The following is a 25000-nucleotide window of genomic DNA, read 5'->3' as shown; positions in this document are numbered from 1 at the left end:
TTTTATGACAACACATGTGTGGTTAAATGAATGATAACAAATCAACACTGAAAGGTTTGGATGATGAATGGTATATTCAGTGTATAATCAGACTGGGTAGGACATCCTTTAGCCAGTGGAGAGAGAGCTCTGTGCTGAACTTCCTAACTTTGTCATTTCCGCTGGGCCAATTCAAGGAGAAACAGGTTTTGTAACTGCAACTACTACAGCAATGGTTTGTTTTACAATAATAATGCCCATCTTCACTTCTCTTCACATCTCCTGATTTTCCAGGCTCATACCAGCTGTATGTTTGAGTGTTGTCTGCTAAATCAAAAGTTACTCACGTTATTCACATTATTCACAAAGCACATCATACCATATATGGACTTTTCATTCGAAAAATCGCACAATTTAACAATCTCGGAAAAGGTTAGGTGAACAGCAAAAATAATTTAACACAAAAATATACAATGCAGGAAAGAATGCCGCTGACATAAGTTTTTTTGCTATGTTGTCATTTTGTGTGGCTGGGGTCCCTCGCTGAGGTACCTCTCTCCATTAGCTCAAAGAAAAGAACAACAAATCTTTAGATGATGGAAACTTTGGTGAACAGATTGCTGCTTAGTGCTGTTAGTCAGTACACCAATTGCAATCATATGTGTTTCAGTGTGTGTGTGTGTGTGTGTGTGTGTGTGTGTGTCTCAGTGTGCGTGTGTGTGTGTGTCAGCTCACGTTTGTCTGTGTGTGTTTGTATATGTGTGTGTTTGCTTTGGTGTGTGTGCATGCGTGCTTATGCATGGTTGTGTTACAGTTATTATATAGAGCATTATATTGCCTTATATGAACATATGGCATCTCCTGTCCTCTCTAACTGTGATGAGCATCACCGTGCCCACCGAGCAGTCCTCAGAGATGGAGCATGTGATGATGCCCACCTTGCAGGTTGGTGTGTAATCATGTGATGATGCCCACCTTGCAGGTTGGTGTGTAAGCATGTGATGATGCCCACCTTGCAGGTTGGTGTGTAATCATGTGATGATGCCCACCTTGCAGGTTGGTGTGTAAGCATGTGATGATGCCCACCTTGCAGGTTGGTGTGTAATCAGAGGCTGATACCTTGTAGACCGTCTGCACCGCTGTCAGGGGGACACATAATAATCAGAGCACAGAAAAAAGTGTTCATGTTGAACATCTCTTTCCGTTTGAGCAGAAAAACGACTTCACTGTTGTCACAGAAGGATGAGAAACAATAAGCATTATTCGAGAAAGAGTCGGGATTACGGCTTCATAGTAATCATAATCCGATGCAAAACGTTTACAGTTTGATTGCTTCATGTACCCTGGCATGAGATACTGTGCCCTGCAGGAAATATGTTCACATTGTTATTCAACAATGAAATGCTTTGAACATAAAGTATATCTATATATATTTATATCTATATATATCTATGTATATATAATTTGCAGCTGGTGGGTGTACAGTGATACATTTATACAGCATAACTAAGCAATTACAAGCTAACAACGTAACTGAATGACGTTCTTACTGGAGCCAAGCTGTCAAGCCAGCATATGCCTTTCAACAAGAGTGACATGAGCACTAGAACCTGTCCGCGTGAACACTAATACACTAGCTGGTAACCTATAGGACATAATGACTGTAGGGCACATTAACATGCCACTGGGGAAAGGACCAGAGCCGGAGTACATTTACTTGAGTACAGTACTTAAGTACAATTTTGAGGGATCTGTACTTTACTGAGGATCATTTTTTGGGAGTACTCATGACTTTACTTAAGTACATTTGAGAGGCAAATATTGTACTCTTTACTCCGTTACATTTCTATCCATAACCGTGAGTACCCGTTACTCCTTCTGAAAAATAAAAAATAAAAGGAGAAAAGAAAAATCACGGAAACCCTCTATTTGTTGTTTCCCTCTCAAACGTGATTCCCTCTCAAACAGATTAGGACAGCCTTCAGCCTATCAGCAATCACCTTCGCTTTCCGCCAAAGCCAACTCCATGGTCAGAATTAGATGAGAGACGATTGTTGATTTGATTGATAAAAAAACGGAGAAACTCACACATACATAGAATTGTTAGCTGAATTTTCTTTTCTGATATTGCATATTTATGTAAGCTGAGCAATTGTTTTTATGTTCTTGAGTATACTGTTATACTGTATACTATTGTGCTATTGCCATGGTAAAAAGATGAAAATGACTTGATTTTACTTTCAATTCCTTTTACATTCTCCAAGGTGTTAACATTTTTCATAACTCCATGTAGGACGTTTCTATACATAAATGTAAGCACTGTGGCAGTAGTAATGCAATATTTAGAAAACATACTCTTGTACTCTTGATACTAAAGTACTTTTAAAAACAAGTACTTCAGTACTTTTACTTAAGTAGACATCTGACTGTAGTACTTTTACTTGTACTTGAGTAAAATTTAGCAAGGGGTATCTGTACTTTTACTCAAGTAAGGAAGCTGTGTACTCTGTCCGCCTCTGGAAAGGACTTAAAACACTTAAAGCGCACTGAAAATCATTTTTCTGACTGATTTACTTCTAAGAAGTTATATTTTGTTCTGTTGATGATACTGGTCGCTATTGTAACCCTTGTATTACATTGTTACCCGGGTAACAGAGTGGAATAGCTTTAACTGTTTCGGGAGTGGGGTAACAACTAAAAATAGAGAAAGTAGATACACACATGTTCTTTTATTTGTAAATGTTACTGAGAGTGGATGAATTTATTATAATGACTCGTGACTACGTGAAATACGAATTTCAGTGTTCAGCGAATTTCAGTTTTAAGTTGTTCACTGTGCAGTGAACTCTACCAAACTGGACGACCTTAATGTACTGTTATTTCTGTATGTACTGCAATAAGACCTTTCTAGTTCAACGGCTATTTTTATGAGATGATAAACGAGAATGTTGTGTCCCCTTGAGTGATGATGAATAAAAATCATTTAGGTTGTACTAATAATAAAAATCTATATATCTTTACTGTATACATTAATGGGTTCCCTATAGCAAATTGTAATTATGTGATTTCAGATTCAGACGAGTATTTGTTTGTGATCGCGTTGTGCATTATTGTAAAGGAAGTTTTGGGTCTTAGTGAGGTTAGTTTCCCTCTTGTTGGAAAGACATTGTCTTCCAGACCTGGAAAATGCTAGGAAGTGTTTTTAATAAATGATACACAGTAAGTGGCTAGTCAGTGTGAGAGCTTTAGGGTTTTCTCATAAATTATGCTTCCATATCTCAGTGTTGTAATAGTTTAGAATCTCTTTCACACCGAAAATTCCAATGCACACAGAAATGTAGACACGCTTTTTTGGGGCTACCTTAAGAATAAGGGAACAATTGATAAAATGACACCTGCCAGGAAATTGATCACTCAGCTTAATTTAACATAACCAAACTATATAAATATATAAAATCCCCTAATCTCCTGGATGCGGTGTATTGCAAAACCATCCATGGAAAATCAAATGAGATTAAGAGACAGTCCCTTGCAAATCCAATTTTAAAGCAATCTCTGCTCGAACAACCCCAGTAAGTATCTCTCCAAATGACTTCTTGTTGTAATCCACACCTTGTTGGTGGATTCCTCCTGTTATAAATAGTAAATAGGCTGGAGTGGGAATGGCAGGCGTGCGGGGTCAACTTTATCCAGAGAGTGTATTTCTAAACCTGTTTCTGTGGTTGGTGAACTTGAAGTGCTCTGAACAGAAGAAGGGATTCAAACCATAAACCCTGAGGCAAGTCGACAGAACATTCATGGCGGCAGACAGGCCACAGGGGAGTGAGACAGACAGAGCTTGTTTGATTAAACATTACCTAACCCTGCGTGTTACATTAAAGGTTACATGTTCCTAAAAATGAAGATTATCATTATTTAGACATGGTTAAAAGGAGATTTGAATATTTTGTTTCTAATGTTCCTATTTTCTTTCCCAAATTGGTCTCCCTAACAACCTAATCTTATGTCAATGTGGGAAGAAGGATCTGTCATCAAGACCAACAGGAGATTTTACGTCTTCAGTGTTTGTACTGTGCTACCAGCAGTATTATTACTCGTAGTTGTACTTCATCTCTATTGTGTCAATCTACAATACTACTACTTATACTTTGTCACTTTCCAGTAAAACTATATACTTTGTCACTCTACTAAGTACGATTAATTGTACTGTATCACTTTAGAGTATTTCTATTTTGTCCCTCTACAGTACTACTACTTATAGTTTGCCCTCTACAGTAATACTACCACTCATACTGTGTCACTTTACAGTACTACTATTCATAATGTGCCCTTCCACAGTACTGCTACGGTGTTCGTGGTGTTACTGAGATGGATGTCATTGAGGAAAAAGTCAGACTAAGCACAAGTCAACGCCAGGAGAGCAATAAGATGGCAGAAGTCCCTGAGGGAGGGAGGTGACTCTGACTATCAGCTGCCTCGTCTAAGGGTCATTTCAGTGTGTGTGTGTGTGTGTGTGTGTGTGTCTGTGGCTGTACATGTAAGTATGTGTGTGGCTGTGGGTGTGCGCGTATGTGTGTGTGTGTTGGTGTACATTTGTATGTGTGTGTGTATGTTTGTGGTTGTACTTGTATGTGTGTGTGTTTGTGTGTGTGTGTGTGTGTGCCTGTGGGTGCAGTGCACGTGTGTGTGTATGTGTGTGTGCGCACGGGCGTGCATGTGTGTGTGCGCGCGTGCGTGCATGATTGCCCCATTGTGTGCAGTGAAAAGATCAAATGGCCGTTTAATATTCAGGCTTAAGTATTATTGCAGTGTGTATGTTTCGTGCATGTGTGTGTTTGAGACCGATGTATGTGGGTGTTACAGGATTGAATACATGGACGCTTGATGCATTGATTTGTTGTAATGCGGAATCAATCACAACAAATCAACTGCATACACATACACATATACACACATATTGGACCAGTGGGTCTGAGTCTGTGCCGGATGAAGTCCTCCTGTCTCTGTGTCTCTGAGCCTCTTTCTCTGAGCCTATTTCTCTTCCGAGGCCCTTCAGAGAAATACTTCTCCAGCTGAGACAAAAATTAGGAATGATTTTCTGCCTCAATTCCTTCCCCCCCCCCCCCCCCCCCCCCCCCCCCCCCCCAGCCTCCCCGCTCTCTTGTTTTCCTCCTTCTTTATTTGTGTGCAAAAATGTGGCAAAGCTGTGGCAAATCAGGCATGAGGGTGAGGACGAGGGTACCTGTGTACTGTGTGTGTGTGTGTGTGTGTGTGTGTGTGTGTGTGTGTGTGTGTGTGTGTGTGTGTGTGGTGTGTGTGTGTGTGTGTGTGTGTGTGTGTGTGTGTGTGTGTGTGTGTGTGTGTGTGTGTGTCGTGTGTGTGTGTTCATGCATGCACAAACATTTGCTTTTACATAACGTTAATTTTATTACTTCCAATCTTTTCATAAAGTCCCCGTAATTGGGGCTGACTTCCTCTTAGCCCACGTCCGTGTATCAAACAGCGTAGCGGCAGCAGCAGCACACAGAGCACAGCTGTTCATTTAAGAGGAACATGCCTTATTCACACGTGTGAAACCCATGAAACATAAGCTGAACGGACTCGCCGGCATACAAAAGGACCAAACGTTGACAACAAATAGATCTGATGTGATTGTGGGGAATCAGTATCAGCTAGAATCAATCTTTCAATCTTTGCTGATGTTTTTGTAGATTCTTCTGATTCTTTCTTTCTTGTACAGCACTTGTAGCTGCTTTGTTACGCATCAAACGTGGTATAAAAAATAAGGCTTATTAAATAATATTATTCTTAAATGAAACCACCCAATATATATACAGTCCAATACTCAAAAAAATCGACCTCCAGCTTATAATAAAGTGATAGAATAATATTCAAGCATCAACTCGTGTGTTGCTGCTCAAAAAAGTCTGTTTTTGAAGCTTGGAAGAGACCGGCGTGTAGTTCATCTATCAGCCTCTAGGGGGTAGGTGGGTGAATGACCCGCCATCATTAAAATCGAAGTGAAAGAATGGGCTTGCCGAGTTTTTGTTTGCCAATTATGTGCTTCAGATAGCACATCTTCAAACTCCAACATCATCGGTAAAATAAAGATGAGCATGATTTGAAAAGATTTGAGCTTGCTTGCCATCAGCAGCTAGTTATGTTGGCAACATCCTGTTTGACAGTCATAGATAATTAAAAACGGATTTAATTAGTATTAAGGATTAAATAGGAATGCGTTTTGGCAACGCACGACAGAGACCTCTGTTGAAGGCAAATCCACACCCTCAAACCGCCCTACGTAAACCATACTTGAAATCCCCTCTTCTACCTTCTTGTGCCCCCTCTCCCCTCCGCCTCAGCACTTCCCGGCCGTGAGCGGGTCCTACATGGACTCCCCGTACAACGGCAACGCGTCGCTGCAGACGTCCACCTCCAACCTGAACGCTGTGCCAGGGTCCCGGCCCCCCGAGGCGGAGGACGACGGCAAGGTGTCCAGCGACACCATCTGGCTGTGGGTCGCCGTGCTCGCCACCATCGGCAACATCGTGGTGGTGGCGGTGGTGTGCGCCTGTGCCTTCTAGAGATGACGCACGGTGGGGGGGGGGGGGGGGGGGGCTGAGAGACAGAGCCTACGGTGGTGGATGGAGGAGGAGGAGATGGTCCCCATAAAACAAAGTGTCTCCAGCTTTTGGATCATTCATCATTTGGATGGAGAAAAAAAAGAGCCGGTGTTATTCTAAGCCTGTTCACCGTGTTATCTTTGGTCAAGAATGAAAACATGGACGTACGATGTAAATACCGAAGTTAAATAAAACAATGTATGGAGTTATGAGGTGTTTGTGCAGGCGCCCGTGTGTGTCACGTGGCAAGCATATAGCGACAGATTTGTATGATGCGGCGCATGGCCTGCTTTGAAAACCACACAAAACCGTTTATCCAAACCTTTACACCTGATGTCAGACAAATTGCGTAATGAACCGAGCATGCTGCACAACATTCAAATTATTGTACACTAAAGGAGAAAAACAACATTCAGAATCATCAAATGACCAGATGAGGTGACCATACATTTGGAATCACTTCCTAACCAAATGATTATGGCCACTTCATCTCCTCATTCTCAGCCTTTTTATGCTGCACTGATTTTGGGAAAGCTAGCATTTTAACATTATTTTGTTTGTTTTTTCTTTTAAATAAAAAATGACTGAACGATGAGTTTGTCACCACACATCTCATCACTTGAGTCACCGTTCTTCCCAAATGGGACAATTTCTATTTCGAGGAAGATTAATGAAGTGCATTATAAATACGGAAACCTCTCATGGTCCGCCAGACAGAAAGGCTTGCCATGGACTGCAGCAGGACTCATCTTCTTAGGGCCTAATGTGGCCGGACTGGCCTAGACTCCCTCTAATAAGTAGCACTCCCAGCAGGGCAAAGACTCAATCATACCACTTTGGGTGATGAATAAGAGGAAGACATATACAGGAGTTGCCATCCCATCAACCTCAAAGTTGCCAGTGGTCAGTTTGGTTACGCAATGCCAGCCTGTCTGGCTTACATAAAACCTATTCAGCCCTGGGTGAACAACGCCATGATCAACCGAGGTCAGTGTTAAGGATTACGGACAAGATCCTCTGGTGAGGTCAGCTAAGCAAGAGGAGTGTCTTCATCTGAGTATCTGGGACTGTTGTTGCAGTGTGTGGGTGTGGGTGATCCCTGTCCAATTCAATCGTCTGATGCATGGCAGAGTAGCCATATTTTACTTCCTGTCCTTGAACTTTGAATGAGATACAGGAGCCCGACAGATGTTGGAGTGTTCCATTTCCAACGATGTCTATCCCTTTTTTTAGGGTTAGGGTTAATTTTCCTTGACAATCATGTCTTTGACAGCAGTTGAGAGGAATCTGAGGAGCATTATGCACATAAAAGAAGATGTGTGACTCTACAATATGTTATCCAACATAAGCATAGCGCAATTGCTCTCATGTGTAGAGCAGCAGTACAGAGGGGTCAACACTGCTGGGACAGACACTCCATTAATAACTACATATATATATACACTGTAGGCCTACTATATTTATCATGATTGACAGCCCTTATTTTGTTTCCACAGGGAAAAATGGGAAATAGCTTCAGTTTTACTACGTGTGTGTGTGTGTGTGTGTGTGCGTGCGTGCGTGCGTGCGTGCGTGCATGCGTGTGAGTGTGTGTGTGTGTGTGTGTGTGTGTGTGCATTAACTTGTTGTTACGTGTGTGTATGTGTATATGTTTGTACGTATTTGAGTATGCGTGTGTGTGATTGTGTGTGATAGTGTGTGTGTGTGCATGCTTGTGTGTGTTTACCGGTATACCGCTGTACATACTTGCGAATGTCAGTCTGTGCATGCGTGTGTGCGTTTGTGTGTGACTCACACAAACGCACACGTCAGCCCTCTGGATTATAATGATTGTCTTTTTCTCTCCACCCTCCATAAATCCTTCTGCCTAGCCGCCTCTCTTTAACGAGAGACCTGTCCTCCTCGTTCATTACTGCTGCAGACAGGGAGCATCGTGGTTCCAGGAGCTCACTTAGTTTCTGGAACAATGTCCATGCTACACTCCACCTAGCTGGCTGCCTCCCTCCACTAGCCCTCTGCCTCCCTCCACTAGCCCTCTGCCTCCCTCCACTAGCCCTCTGCCTCCCTCCACTAGCCCTCTGCCTCCCTCCACTAGCCCTCTGCCTCCCTCCACTAGCTGGCTGCCTCCCTCCACTAGCTGGCTGCCTCCCTCCACTAGCCCTCTGCCTCCCTCCACTAGCCCTCTGCCTCCCTCCACTAGCTGGCTGCCTCCCTCCACTAGGTGGCTACCTCCCTCCACCTAGGTAGCTTTCACAGGGCTCCTCCATAGCATGGACCAGTCTACTACATAGTTTGAGTATAATGATGCCGAGCAGGAGGTGAAACATGCTTCAATGCCCGAGATCTCTCCCAGAGTGTGTTTGGTGATAACTTGTGCACATTGATTGCTCAGTGCGTAACAGGTGTGCAGCCTCCCCCAGCCCAAGAGTCCAATCAGTCTTGCTCGGGCCAGGTGAGGCTGCTTAAAAACCAGCCATCAACCACACACACCCTACAGTTTCCCTTTGAATTAAATGTAGGTTCAACATGAGAGCTATCACAGCTACGTTTTTCAATAAAAGAGAAAGTAGTCGTAGGAAGGAAAGCCAGGAGCAAGGAGAAAATAGGTGGAGGTATAGAATAAAGATGCAATATAAAGACAATGGGGTGGAGGAGGAGGAGGAGGAGGAGGAGGAGGAGGAGGAGGAGGAGGAGGAGGAGGAGGAGATGAGCTAGATAGTAAGGAATTTAGGATGACTAAAAAGAGGAGATAAGAAGACAAAAAAAGTCTAGACGCAGAGACAAAGAGACTCCTTAGAGATGCAAGACAATTGCAGTAGAAAGGAGAGAGAGAGAGAGAGAGAGAGAGAGAGAGAGAGAGAGAGAGAGAGAGAGAGATTATATTAACCAGAAAAATAGGTACAATGATAAAAACAACATTCTCCTTGTACTGTGGACATATCGTTTATCTGGACCCTATAGGACCTCAGTCACATGGACCAGGCTGACAGGAGGACATGTACAACACAGCTGTGTTCTTCATGAAGAAGACATCTATTAGTGTTTGAAGCGCTATTCTTGGATTAAACTTCTTCAGGCCTTCCATTGACAAGGGATTTTGTTTGTTGATTTCTATATCTTGGATTAAATAAAACATCATGAACACTATGTGATAACTGAAGGATGTTTAAGCTGAACAAGACTGGAGGAAGAGGAGTAGGAAGCAGAGAAGAAGGACTGATGGAAAGGATGGGCGACCTATCTGGACAAATACCTATGTTGTACATAGATTGAAAGATGGAAGATAAAATGGTGAAAGGATGCTCTCATATAGAGATCAATGGTTGATGAAAGCAACAAATGGATGAGGGATACAAGTCACAAAAAAAGGCATTCATTAACTTAAGCAGGAAGTATTATTAATGCATTAATAAATTATTAAGAATTCGCGGAAAAGTTGACTAAATAAAAGGAAAGAGTGGAAATGACTTTCACTTTGGAGTTAGCCTATTAAATGGTGCAGTGATGTGTCCGGAGGGGGGCAAAGGAGGCAGTGGGGAATGTAAACTCCTTTGAAAATAACTGAAACAAAAAAATTAAATTCCAAAACCGAATGAAAGAAAATGTATACATGCAAGGCATTACTTACAATCTGTTAAAGTTGTACAGGCATGCAATATATGAAACAACCAGTTACAGGCCAACGACAGAACAGGTAGTTTGTCCATATTACCCAAAACACCCCATAAGATTGTCAATTCAGTTTGATTCCCAGTGAAAAATGCTATATTTTAATAGTCTAGATATTGAAAATGTGAACATTTTAAATTTCAGTTCATTTTCCTAATCTTCCTTTAGGACATTGTGAGTTTGTTGTTTTATCAAGGTTTTATTTAGTTGCAATGGTGATTGATATGGAGGCTCCTGGGACCATGCACTTTGTATGTTTTTAAGGTCAGTGTCTTTGCATTGTGATGTCAATAGTTATTTCATGTAACTGATGATATTCTTCAGATAAAAAGGTAGATTTTCGAGTTACAATGGGATGAGATTTAATCTTCTTTAGTACGGAAAAGGCTGACGTGTTTTTGTGAGTAATCTATGAATTAATGTTTGCTTTGTTCATTAGGGTTCATTATATCAATATATATATATACAAATACAAAAAGAAGAAAAAAAAGAACACCGCTTTAAAATACTTTTTAAGCGTGAATGCCATTAATAAAGTAAATACGATTTTCAAGAGTAACACTTTTTGAATGATCAACAGGGTGTCATAGACCTACAGAAAGTGATGCAAACACACCATTCACTTTGTACGTATGGCTCATCAGGGTTAGGTTTAGCCACTCTGTATCATTACATGCATGGATAATATGCGATTCCTGTTTTCTCATGTGATGTTCTAGGACCCGTGATCAATCATAGGACTCCAAGCCCCTGACAAATACACCACTTTAGCTTTACAACTTTCCAACATTATGTTATGGTATGTTATTTATACAAAACAATTAAGTATCATTAACAAATTGTGGTAATTTTTTCTCAAATTCTTTGGACATTATTTCCTTGTTTTTAAATAACCAACTGAACAGGTTTGCACCTGATCCATAATATACCACTTTGTGCATGCTTATTTTATAGTTTACTATGCTTTATTAGGAAAAAAAAACGGTCAATTATTTTTTCTGTTCTGTGTACCAAAATGTTCCTAATAAATTCTCCGAATATAAATTGGCTGCTCTCCCCCCCCCCCCCCTTCATACTGTGGCACGTCTACATCGCCGACAATAATACACAAGCAACCATGAGTCTCCACCTCAAAAGAGGTAACGCCGATGAATAGTGACAGGTTTTAAGCTAACTAGATGACGTGCCCTCAAGGCTAAATCGTTTCTGATGGATTCTACTCTCCAAGTCCATTCTGAAATAATTTCCAGTTAACTAATTAAGACATCTATGTCCTCCATTTAATCAAAGTACATCATGTGACCCCAGCCAGTCAAGCATTAACAAGCTGACAGCACTCAGAGATGTAGAGAAGAAAATACATGATTAAAATAGGGCAGATCCATTCCCTTTGTCATAATACATTTCAAAGAACAATATCCACTTCCACAATTTATATAACTAGTATATATCATCCAATTATATAACTATAACTGAAATACATTTCAATGATGAAAATAGTATATCATTGTTGAAATTAGTTTCTTTCCGCACTCCCTAGATCTCTGGTAAACTATTAGCATTGTAAAGCTTTTTTTTTGACTAAAGTAGGCTACTTGTTACTTATTTAGTTAATGAGTAATAGGGTTAAGGTCATGGAGGGCAATGAGGCATGAGTTAGGACTTTGGGAGACAACTTGGAGCGATTCTTGAGTGTGCACCCCCTGCCAGGGGAAAGGAGAAGAGATGTTTACTTTGTCCCCAGATACACACACACACACACACACACACACACACACACACACACACACACACACACACACACACACACACACACACACACACGGACACACATACACACATATATACACACTTACACAGAATACACCAATACACTAATACACACACACACACACACACACACACACACACAAACACACACACACACACACACACACACACACACACACACACACACACACACACACACACACACACACACACACACACACACACTCAAATATCTCATTCCCAGAAAGACAAAAATAAAGCAGATCCAAGGAAGGAATAAAAGATCTTTGGAAACATTATTGCGAAAACAAATATATCAGCTTCCTATAAAGACCCTCTTTAATCCATCTATTGGCCTTTGATTCAGGAGCAGAACATCTTGACATGAAAGACAGTGTCATTATCTCCTACTCAAGAACAAACATGAGACCAGCTAGATAAACAGTGTAGTCTACCTTCAACAATAAAATTACCTCTGTCTTGCCCTGCATTTCTCTCTCTCTCTCTCTCTCTCTCTCTCTCTCTCTCTCTCTCTCTCTCTCTCTCTCTCTCTCTCTCTCTCTCTCTCTCTCTCTCTCGCATAAATGCACATAGGCACACATAAACTTATCCACGCACACACACAACGAAGAGACCAGACCTAACAGAATGTGAATGTGTTTGTAATTGTGTCTACTGTTTCCAGTTGTGGTGGATGCAGAACGCCCAAGTTACTGTTCTACATCTGGTTCCATATGACCGACTCATCAGCACATCTCTCTCCCACCAGAGGGTCAACTTAAGGACATTCAGACGGGAAGTTTAGTTTTGTGTGGTTATGGATGTTCATGAAGGTGTGAGTGTGTGTGTGTGTGTGTCTGTGTGTGTGTGTGTGTGTGTGTGTGTGTGTGTGTGTGTGTGTGTGTGTGTGTCTGTCGCAGTGGCGGTTTTAGCAAATTGGGGGCCCAAGGCAAGGATCTGTATGGGGCCTACCTCATCTTTAAAAGAGAACGGAGAAAAAAAAAATACTGACTGAATGGTGGATAGGCAGGTAAAGCTAAGCTCCGCGGAAGTAAAGGTTGGAGATGAGAAAAAAATACCTTCCCCTTTAAACCCTGCGTACACTTCTTTAATCCATGAAAGCAGGGTACACACAAAGTGTAGCAATACACAAACTAATAGTCACAATGGAACCTAAAAGAGAATAAGGTTTCAGATAACACCTGTCTTTGCCAAAATGCCAGGAAAATTAGCACTGTTTATTCTTTTTTTTAAGATCAAATCAATATTGATCTAACCAGCAAGACAAGTAGTTAGGGTAATCCCCACCAACAGTCATATACTTAGCAAAACATCACAAACAGCCATATACACAAAAATTGGCAAGATTAATAATTTACTTTGTATGTGTGAGTGAGGTTGCAATTTGCATTGCACTTGAGATTGACATTTCAATCATTCTGCAAACAAACCCATGTACAAGATACAGGATATAATAAGTGAATCGACATTAGAGTTGAGATTGAACATTTCAAACATTCTACAAACAAACCTATGTATGAGAGAGAGAGAGAGAGAGAGAGAGAGAGAGAGAGAGAGAGAGAGAGAGAGAGAGAGAGAGAGCGAGAGGGAGAGAGAACGAGAGAGTATATGAGAGAGAAAAGATAGATCACATGCTTCTGACACAGAGTACTACTTATTGATGTCTTCTAACAGGTCTTCAGCTATAGCTGCTGCTGATGCTGCTGCTGTAGTGGCATGTTCAACACTTTGGACGTTGTTGTTCCTGTCTGTATCCCCAACAGTAGCCGTAAAATGTGTGTCATCTTTGGAAGCGTTGCCAAATACTCACCTGCATCTTTTAGCTTTTTCTTTTATTTGAGCCACTTGGGTAACTTTTTTTCCTAACCCTTATCCTAATCCTTAATGTTATTTTCGCGTGCAGACTCGTCTTGCTTCGTCTCTGTTTGTGTGTTAAAAAAAAAGGCCACGGCCTATGCCTCTATTGTAAGACCGCCACTGTGTGTGTGTTATGTGTGTCTGTGTGTCTGTGTGTGTGTGTGTGTGTGTGTGAGGGGCTGTGGGTGCACACCATGTGCACACATAAGAATAAGTTTGCGCGTGTAAAAATCTGAGTCAGCGTTCCAGTAAAGGCTGACTCACCAACTCATTGTCTCAGACATTTAAAGACATGTGCTTTTTACATGCTGGGTTCAAAGACAGACATCGGCAAAATATGTGTTTATTTTTCTCTTTGTGGTTGTAGTGTAATCTAACCATGGCTGACTCCAAAGGATAAAGTTCTTTCAAAGATCAGTCGTTTCTGTCTCAAGCAAACTAGCAGATGTTACCAACGTCCAACGTAACTTTGACTACTTTTCTACTGTTTGATGTTAGTCACCACAGTGTTTCACAGGAGCAAATAGAACTCTACTTTTGGTTAGGGTTAGTTTAATCTTCTTTCCTTATTGTATAATATCCATAATCAAATGTATCTGATAAACACATTAATATTGCTTCATAATGGATTTGAGGCTGAGCTTTCACAATCAACTTTATGGTATGTTCAAGGGTGTAGATTTGCGTGGGGACCTAAAGACGTGTCCCCACCAATGTTAACTTAAATGTCGCCACCAATATTCAGGACGAAACAAAAAAACAGTGCCTCATGCGGTACACAAAGGGTTAAATTCCCACTTCGGTACCGCTTCCCAAAATATGTCTTTGAGAAGGATCTGTTTTTTGATTGGCTTAGCTCTCTGTATGTTGTCGATTCAAAGCTGTTGGCTCACTTCACTTGGTCGATCGAAGATGTCGGGCAAGAAAATGAAGGTGGACATCAGAAGCTATTTCAAGAAACAAAGTGTAAGCCATAATATTATGCGCTAGTTCAAGGCATAGAGATGCTAGAAACTACTTATTTTGGTTTAATGTAGGCAAGGCAAGGCAAGGCAACTTTATTTATATAGCACTTTTCATACACAAGGCAGACTCAAAGTGCTTCACATATAAACATTGTCATACAATAAAATAAAATAATAGATAAGTAAAAGAAAAACATATGCAAAGAAATGGGTAAAATAGAAAAAGGCATTTTAGTATTAAAATAGAAAATAAAGGCAAAGTTAAAAAAGCTTTTTAGAAAGTGCAATGTATTTAAGATTTTAGCAGAAAGCTATAGCAAACATAAAAGTCTTCAGTCTTGTTTTAAAGGTGCTCAGAGTTGGGGCAAGTCTTAAATCCTCTGGGAGTTTATTCCAGCTATTTGTTGCATAGTAACTAAATCCTGCTTTCCCATGTTTTGTGTTTACTCTGGGGATAATTAACAGATTGGTCTCAGAGGATCTTAGTGGTCTAGAAGGCTGATGTAGTGTAAGCATATCAGTTAAATATTTTGGGCCTAAACCATGTAGGGATTTATAGGTTAGCAACATGATTTTAAAATCAATTCTCTGACCTACAGGAAGCCAATGTAACGATTTCAGAATTGGTGTAATATGATCAAATTTTTTGGTCTTTGTTAGAACTCTAGCAGCAGCATTCTGAACAAGCTGAAGCTTCCTCAGAGTTTGTTTTGGGAGACCTGTGAGGAGACCATTGCAGTAATCAAGCTTACTAGTGATAAAGGCATGTACAAGTTTTTGTAAGTCTTCGGTGGACATGAGCCCTCTAAGTCTTGCTACATTTTTAAGGTGATGATATGCCGATTTTGTAACTGATTTGATGTGACTGTCAAAATGTAAATCTGAATCCATGATAACCCCTAGATTTCTGGCTTTGATTGAGGTTTTCAGGGACAGAGAGTGAAGGTGTTGGGTTACCTTAAGCCTTTCCGTTTTAGAACCAAATACAATTATCTCTGTTTTGTCCTCATTTAGTTGAAGGAAATTTTCGGCACATCCATTCCTTCACTTGCTCAATGCACTGGCACAGCAGATCTATGGGCCGATAGTCATTTGGTGATAGCGATACATAGATTTGCGTGTCATCAGCATAGCAATGATGGTCAATATTGTTATTTTGCATGATTTGCCCTAGTGGGAGCATGTAGATGTTGAATAAAGAGGGTCCTAAGATCGAACCTTGTGGGACTCCACAGGTCACGTTGGTTGATTCTGATACAAAGTCGCCAATGGAAACAAAGTAGTTCCTATTTTGTAGGTAGGACCTGAACCAATTTAAGACAGTGCCTGAAAGCCCCACCCAGTTTTCTAACCTTTCCAGAAGTAATGTATGGTCTACAGTGTCGAATGCAGCACTGAGGTCAAGTAGCATTAGTATTGAGGTTTTGCCAGAGTCTGTGTTAAGACGGATGTCGTTTACAACTTTAATAAGGGCGGTCTCAGTGCTGTGCAGGGGTCAAAATCCTGATTGGAAGGTGTCATAGCAACCAGTTGATGCCAGGAAGTGATTTAGTTGCTGTAGGACAACTTTCTCATGATTTTACTTATGAAGGGTAGATTTGATATTGGTCTGTAGTTGTTAATAATAGAGGCATCTAGGCTCCGCTTTTTTAAAAGGGGTTTAATAACTGCAGTTTTCAAAGCTTTTGGGAACTTGCCTGACTGGAGAGAGTTGTTAACTATCTGCAATATGTCTACTGCTAGGCAGTCGAAAACATTCTTAAAGAGGTTGGTAGGCAACAGGTGGATGGCTTTAGTTGTGTCACAGTTTCCACAAGATTTTGAGAGTCTATAACATTAAAGCATGCCATCCTTGCCACGTAATTTTTGCCTGAACAGGGTGGTAGTCCAACATTTTTGTTTGACGTGGAGATATTGATGGCGCGTCTGATACCTTCAATTTTATCAATATAAAAAGCTGCAAACTCATTGCATTTCTGCGTGGAATGGAGATCAGGTGGAATTTCTGTTGGGGGGTTGGTCAGTCTGTCAACAGTTGCAAATGGGGTTTTTGCATTATTAGTGTTGGTTTTAATGATATTGGAGAAAAATGTTTCTCTAGCATTTTTTAAGTCTAAATTGTAGGCACGGAGGCTCTCTTTATAGATATCATGGTGAATATGAAGTTTTGTTTTACGCCAGATGCGTTCAACCTTCCTGCATTCCTTTTTCTGTGCTGTTACAGAAGCAGCTTTTCTCCAGGGTGCCTTTTGCTTTCCAGAAATCGTTTTAACCTTATAAGGTGCAATGACATCTATGACTTTCAAAAATTTCAAATTAAAGTTTTCTACAAGATCATCAGCAGAACATGGGTTTAGAGGTGGTAGCAAGGAGATGGCCTTTTTAAAAAGTACATTAGAATCTTCATTGATATACCATTTTTTGACAGTGTTTGATTTTGTCTGTATGTCGGGAATAAAAGATATGTTAAAGAAAACACAAAAGTGGTCAGACAAGGAAGGATCAGTCACAGAGAGATCAGAAACATTGAGGCCCTTTGTGATAACCAGGTCTAGAGTGTGCCCCTTACAATGAGTAGCCTCTTTCACATGTTGAGACAGTTCAAATGTGTCCAAAATGGTAAAAAGTTTTTTTGCACACTTGTCATTCAAATCATCAGTATGAAAATTCACCAGTTATAACTAGACAGTCAAATTCTGTGGAGATGCTAGACAATAATTCTGTGAATTCATCGAAAAAATTTGCAGAATATGTGGGTGGCCTGTAAATAATTAATAGGAGAACTCTGGGGGAGCATTTCAATACAGCACTAAGGTATTCGAACGATGGAAAATCACCAAATAACATTTGTTTCCCCTGAAATACATTTTTAAATATAGCAGCAACCCCTCCACCTCTTTTTCCAGATCTACATGCATCAAAAAAGTTATAGTCGGGAGGAGCTGTCTCTATCACAACGGTTGCACTGTTATTTTGTTCCAGCCATGTTTCAGTTAAAAACATAAAATCCAGTTTGGAAGTGTTAATAAAATCATTAACTAAAAATGATTTGTTATTAAGAGACCTCACATTAAGTAGAGCCATCCTGATGGTGCTGTTGATAGGCTTTAAGGTTGTTTTTGGTTTGGAGGCAATAGATATGAGATTTTTGAGGTTAGCAGTGTGTCTAAGTTTCCCTTTGTTTACTCTCTTAGTGGTTACAGCATGAATGCGAAAGTTGCCCTGCTTTGACGTAGGCAACCTTGGGTTCAGCAGATTATGAGAAACTTCCTTTATACTGTGTCTACGGCTGAACCCTTTTTTGTCTCAGTAATACTCAGGACTACTATCGGGGCGGGGATGGGGCGCCGTCCTCCTGGGTGTTAGCAGTGTTAGCAGCCTGCGGCCATGACGTGGCGATGCTATCATTGACACAGATGCAAGTTTGATGCCAGCATGTTCCAGTTTCTTAAATTCGGCTGGAAAATCGCAAAGGGAGACATCGGAGCTGGAGTTGTTGTTGTGGCTATGGGAGAGATGAGGCTGGAGGTCATCATCGATGGGGCAATGCAGAGGAGGGGGGTGGCCGTTCCTCGCCAAGCCAGCATCAGCGATGGGGGAGGGCACAGTGTTGATGGCGTCGGGCGGGCTGTTGTCTCTCTTCAAGGTCTGTGGGCTGTCTGCTATCTGTGTGTCAGATAGTGGCAGAGTAGTTGTGTGGGGGAGGCTGTAGTCTCGCTTCTTCTCAACCTGTGCTCTGATTGTGGCCTGTGCGTCAGACCATGGCAAGATTGTGGCCTGTGCGTAAAGCGAGAAGAGTAGATTGTCCCTCAACAGTTTTGAGCCTAACCTGTTTGGGTGAAGGCCATCTGCTCTGAAAAGATATTTGCGCCCCAGAATAAGTTGAAATTGTCAATAAAGTCCCTTCCTCTTTCATTGCAGACTCTGGAAAGCCATGTATTCAGTGCAAGTAGACGACTGAATCTGTTTATTCCCCTGTCAACAGTTGGTATGGGTCCACTGATGGAAGACTTGATGTGTATTTTGTCCAGTGTATCCAATAGATCAGTGTAATCCCTCTTCAGAAGTTCTGACTGTTCTCTTTGAATATCATTAAATCCTGCATGCACAATAATCTGTGAGATTTTGGGGTTTTCCAATATGATTTTGGCTAGTTTATGGTTGATATGACTAACCATTCCATATGGGAAGATGCATGTTTTGATCTTCTTACCGGTTATATCCTTGATAGTTGAGTCTCCTATAATCAGAGTGTCTGGTTCATCTGCTTTCTCTGAGATGGGCCCTTGTTGGACGGTGGCAGACACATGCGCAGCCCGCCTCCGTGGCGACTGGTTGTTCCGTCTCTGTCCGCACTGTCCGTCCGGACGCATCTCGGGGCTCAGGGGTGCATCGGTGGCAGGCGCGTTCGTGGACTCTTGAAGTGGCAGGAACCGGTTCTTCAGTGGCAGGGTTGATTTGAGTGACGGGCTAATCCGGCTGATAACTTTAGCTTTGGGTAGCTTAGCATTTGGTGTTGAGTGAACTTGTTGATTTACTTTGGTATGTTGCTTTGGCTTAGCTCCGACTCTGTTCCAGTGAGACGCAGCTGGAACTGTCTCTCTCATGTCCAGCTTCGGGAAGGATACAGTGTAGCTTTGATCATCTTGCTGTATCTGAGTGAGCTCAGCAAACTCACCCATCGGCACTGTATCCTGTGATAGTCCTTTGCATTTTTCTACTGCTGCTAGTCTCGTTTCAATTAAAGCCAATGTCTGTTTCAGTTTGGCGCAGTCTGTGCATTTCCCAGTCTCCGTGCCTGAGATATCCGAATACAGAGGCATGTTGGCGATAGGAAAGTCCAAGGCTTTTTCTGCGGTCTGATCCGGGAGTAAAAAGTGCCAAAATGTATTGTTGAATCGAGCGATTGAGGACGACGGAAACAAACTACATACTGTTTGGTAAATAAAATAAGATAAAGTAGATCTGAACGATGAATTAAGTAGTTCTTTCCAATGCCCAGCGGAGCTTCAGGAAACATGTAGTTGACAGTGCTACGTGTAGCCTATATCATTATATGGAGGACGTTTGAATCAACCAAATAGCCTACGAGCTAGGTCAGCTATATCGCGCCAGCAGATTTTTATACCATGACAATGGTTACTAAGGATAGGAGAGTCATGCTTTTAACCAGCAATGCCATAAACGCTTGCTGAAATGAAAAAAAATTACGAGGATGTCAGTGAAAACAAATGTATTTCTATGGGCTCCGCGTTCCAGAGAAAACATGACTGCAAAACCATTTTCTCACTAATGGCGATCGACTTGTCAAGCGTCAAAGGTGGCTATTTATTTTCTGTATTCCTTTTCTTCTGACTTTCTGCAGTTTTTTTGTTTCACACACACACATGCACACAGACACACACACACACACACACACACACACACACACACACACACACACACACACACACACACACACACACACACACACACACACATATACACACACAAATATATTCATGCACATACACACTCACACACACACACACACACACACACACACACACACACACACACACACACACACACACACAAAATAATACATTCATACACAAACACACACATATATACACACACACTTTTTGTGTATGTGTATATACAATTTGGGGTGTAAATTGTGTGACGCGCAACTTGCAGTTTACTGATAGGCTTACAAGGCATTTATAAGTCCTGGTTAGTCTAATCGCCTCTCACACTCAAGCCAGCTCCACCTCCGTCATTAAGACAGGTACACCCCGGGGATCCCGGTTTTGCGACTGGGAGAGCAAACGGAGCACTGGCACCAGGTTGTGAAGTAGCCTCTTCCAGACTGGAGATTATTTCAAAAGGCGTTTTTGACTGTCTTCGATAGTCTGATAGTATTATAATAACATTTATAATACCATTTATTCGTTCAACTAGTTATGGTTAACACCAGATACTCAACACCAAAGCAGACACACCATCGTTTCCGTCTGGGAACAATTAATGTACGCATCTGTAAATGCGAGAGCAAATTAGCGGATTGTGTAACTCAATGTAAGAATTTAGCACAAGATATAGTATGCATGCAGGAGACTCGTATAAGAGGCGAGGGTGAGATAAAGTTTGATGATCGTGTGTGAAAGGATTGGCATGTTATAATCAACGGAATGAGTATAGCACGGGCAGGTGTAGCAATCGTCATGGCACCACATGTCCGGCTCATGGATGTGGAGCATATTATGGAGGGTAGAATTACAATGATTAGAGTCAAGGTACATGGAGTGAAGCTGGCAATATACTCATGCTACAGTCCAACTGAAGAATACAGTACCTCTTCTAAGGAAACCTTCCACCGGACATTACAAAGAGCCATGCTACAAATGAGAAAAGAACATCCCTCATACAAGATTATTGTGGCTGGAGATTTTAATGCAACCATTGGGCAGGACTGTAACCATGATACATGGAAAGGTGTTGGCCCCTACCATGATGAAGATCCCACTAGCTTCAATGGCACGAAACTCCTTGAAACTGCTGAGTGCAACCAGCTCCATATTTTGAACACTATGTTTGCAACAAGATCCAATGAACATAGATGGACATTCCACTCTATCCTCGGGTATAAGCGTAGACTAGATTACATCTTAACGGACTGGTATGTAAAGCATGCAACTACGAACTGCCGAGTCTACCCCATGCAAAGTCACATGTTCGACTCAGACCATAGGATGGTGGTAATGACTGCAACCTTTCCAACTAGAAAGCAAGTACACAGGATTTTCCGAAGACCCAAAACCCCTCCCATACGCCCTGATATTAAACAACTGAGGGATGACCCCGCTATCCAAGGCAAATATGGTGCCAAGCTCGACTCTATACTGCTGGGGGACGTAGGGAAGAATATTGAGATGGAAGATGTGGAGGGACTCGTGAGAGATGCGATTTTAAGGGCGTCTAAAGAAACGATACCAGTGTGTAGCAAGAAAGAGTTAGAAAAACCATGGACGTGTCAAGCCTATCAAGAACTATCGCGGAAATTCGCAACCCGAACTAGAACAACCGGAGTGCTACCCCCACATAGTGCCACCAGATGACACGCCCACGATTGATGACTCGATACCAGAACGTGGAGAAGTAGAGAACAGTGTAAAGAAACTTAAGAATGGCAAATGTCAAGGGACAGATAACATCTATGCAGAACAACTGAAATACTCGCAGTCAACAGGACTGATAAACTACATCGTGCTACTCATCGGTTTGATATGGTCATGCAATCAGGTACCAGTAAAGTGGCTAACAGCAAGCATTACTTGTTTATACAAGAAGGGCCGGAAGTCATTGGCAGAGAACTATAGAGGGCTAAGTATAATAGGGAAGTATATGAACACATCCTCCTGCAGTCACAGTTGGGCTTTAGAGCCAACAGATCGACCACTGACGCCATATATGTACTACGTCATCTACTCGAGGATGCAAGGAGATCAAAGAGGCCACTGTTTATAGCATTTGCAGACCTGAAGGCTGCCTATGATTGGATTCCGAGGGATGCCTCATTTAAATGTCTAGAGATCCGACTGAAATCCCCTCGTTTGGTGTCTATACTACGCTCACTCATTACCGGTACGAAAGCATACGTGAAAGGAAGTAAGCACATTTTTGATACATTGGTAGGATGTAGACAGGGAGCACTGGAATCGCCAATCCTTTTCAACATTTATATGGATTTCGTAGTACGAGTTGCCCGTCATGAAGTACTGAGGGAACGACCAGACTCAGGTATTAAGGTTGCATATTCCATCCCAAATGAAGTATCGCCACGGGAGTATCGCTCGAGAGCTCCATCTCGTGGGACTACCCGGGTAACGGAACAGTTATATGCCGATGATGAAGCAATTTTTGCCAACTCCGTAGTAGAACTGAAGACCATCCTAGAAATCTATGACCGGACTTTCACACGTTTTGGCTTGAAGATGTCGTACAGTAAAACCGAGACTATGGCCTTCAATGTCGATGACGCAATAAAGAACCATGAAAGTCTGATAAATATTGGCAATAACAAAATCAAGAATGTGGGAACTTTCAAGTACCTTGGGTACACGCTTAGCAATGACGAAGCAAAAACATCTCGCTTCCTTCATGCAAGGATTGGGGCTGCCTTCCAGAAGTGGAACGAACTTAAACATGTTCTCACAGACCGACGGATACGATTATCAATGCGAGTTAGGTTCCTGACGACGTGCGTGCGGTCTCGCCTCCTGTACAGTATCCAGGCTTGGGCACTTACGGAGGCAGAGCTTGATACCCTTGAGGTTATATGGACTGGGTTCCTGAGGAGAATGGTGAAAGGGGGTACGTTCGAAAAAACGACATCCTGCTGCTGCTGGAGCGGAGACTTCCGGCTCTCCAGCAGTAGCGCCCCAAGGCCAGATATGCGCCTAGCGGGAAAACTGATGATGATGATGACACATGGTATACCCCACTCTGCCCCATGGTATACCACTGAACTACGCAAACTCAAGGCGAAAGGCCGTCAACTGGAACGCCTCTGCAAGAAAACTGGACTTGTTATACATAAAGAAATATATCACAACCACATTCTTCACCACAAGGACACTCTTTCTACAGCCAAATCTACCCACTACACTAATTTGATCAGTTCAGGTGACGGAAATACACGGGCCCTGTTCTCCACTGTCAACAAATTTTTACAACCACCGGACTCCATTGCTCCCCATTTATACTCAACTGATTATTGCAACACCTTAATGTCATTCTTCACCACCAAAATAGAAAAGATTCACCAGCAACTGACCCCTAACATCACCCACATTCCGTCTTTTTCCACTTCTCAGCCCCTGTCTCCCGTCTACTCTCAAGCTTCACACTTCCCTCCGCTGAGGAAATCTCTGACCTCATCCGGAAATCCAAACCATCCACCTGCCAGCTGGACCCTATCCCTACTGTTTTAGTTAAAGGCTGCCTACCATCTCTTTCCCCCCTAATAACGTCCATCATACACTCCTCCCTCAGCTCCAGCCTCGTCCCCTCTTCCTTCAAAACAGCTGCAATAACCCCCATACTCAAGACACCTGGTGCTGACCCCAATAACCTCAACAACTTCCGTCCTATCTCAAATCTCCCTTTCATATCAAAAATTCTGGAAAAAACAATAGCATCTCAGGTTCAAGCTCACTTATCCTTCAATAATCTTTACGAACAATTTCAATGTGGTTTCCGCCCCCTCCACAGCACAGAGACAGCCCTGGTTAAAATCACCAATGACCTTCTCATGGCAGCAGACTCCGGACACCTCACTATTCTCATCCTCCTTGATCTGAGTGCGGCCTTCGACACCATTTCACACAACATCCTCCTTGACAGACTGGCCTCCATTGGTATCACTGACACACCCCTGCACTGGTTTAAATCATATCTCTCCGGCCGTACTCAGTTCATCCAACTCAAAACTTTCAAATCCCAGTCACTTCCAGTCACTACCGGTGTTCCCCAGGGTTCTGTTCTAGGCCCCCTCCTGTTCATCATTTATCTACTTCCACTTGGCCATATTTTCCGTAAATGTAACATTCATTTTCACTGCTATGCGGATGACACCCAGCTCTACATATCCACCAAGCCCACTTCTACCCTTCCTCCCACCTCCCTCTCCGATTGCCTACAAGAAATAAAATCCTGGTTCACCTGCAGCTTTCTCAAACTCAACAGCAATAAAACAGAAGTCCTCCTCATCGGCACCAAATCAACCCAGACAAAACCTTACAGCTTTTCCATCACTATCCATAACACCTCAGTTTCCCCCTCCCCTCAGGTTAAGAGTCTGGGTGTCATCCTCGACAGCACACTATCATTCCAAGCACACATCAATAAAATCACTAGGTCTGCCTACTACCATCTACGCAACATCAACCGCCTCCGCCCATCCCTCACACCCCATAGCACAGCCATCCTTGTTCACACCCTGGTCACTTCCCGCATCGATTATTGTAACTCCCTCCTCTTCGGTCTCCCCCTCAGGTCCATTCGCAAACTCCAACTGGTCCAGAACTCTGCCGCCCGCATCATCACCAGAACCCCCTCCATTAATCACATCAC

At 42.2% G+C, this 25000-nt stretch overlaps 1 protein-coding gene across 1 annotated transcript in view; it reads left to right on the top strand.

The window, feature by feature from the left end:
* Window positions 1–7212, top strand: part of LOC115560634 (uncharacterized protein C14orf132) — a 23615-nt gene extending 16403 nt beyond the window's left edge. Inside the window, exon 2 of the mRNA XM_030380019.1 lies at window positions 6342–7212. Within this exon, the coding sequence (XP_030235879.1) occupies window positions 6342–6563 (222 nt within the window). The 3' untranslated portion in view covers window positions 6564–7212. The remainder of the gene's footprint in view (window positions 1–6341) is intronic.
* The last annotated feature ends 17788 nt before the right edge of the window (window positions 7213–25000 follow it).

This window comes from Gadus morhua, chromosome 16, assembly GCF_902167405.1.
Source record: "Gadus morhua chromosome 16, gadMor3.0, whole genome shotgun sequence".
Taxonomy (NCBI): domain Eukaryota; kingdom Metazoa; phylum Chordata; class Actinopteri; order Gadiformes; family Gadidae; genus Gadus; species Gadus morhua.
Note: the sequence above shows the minus strand (reverse complement) of the source record. Positions and strands in the feature narration are given on the sequence as shown.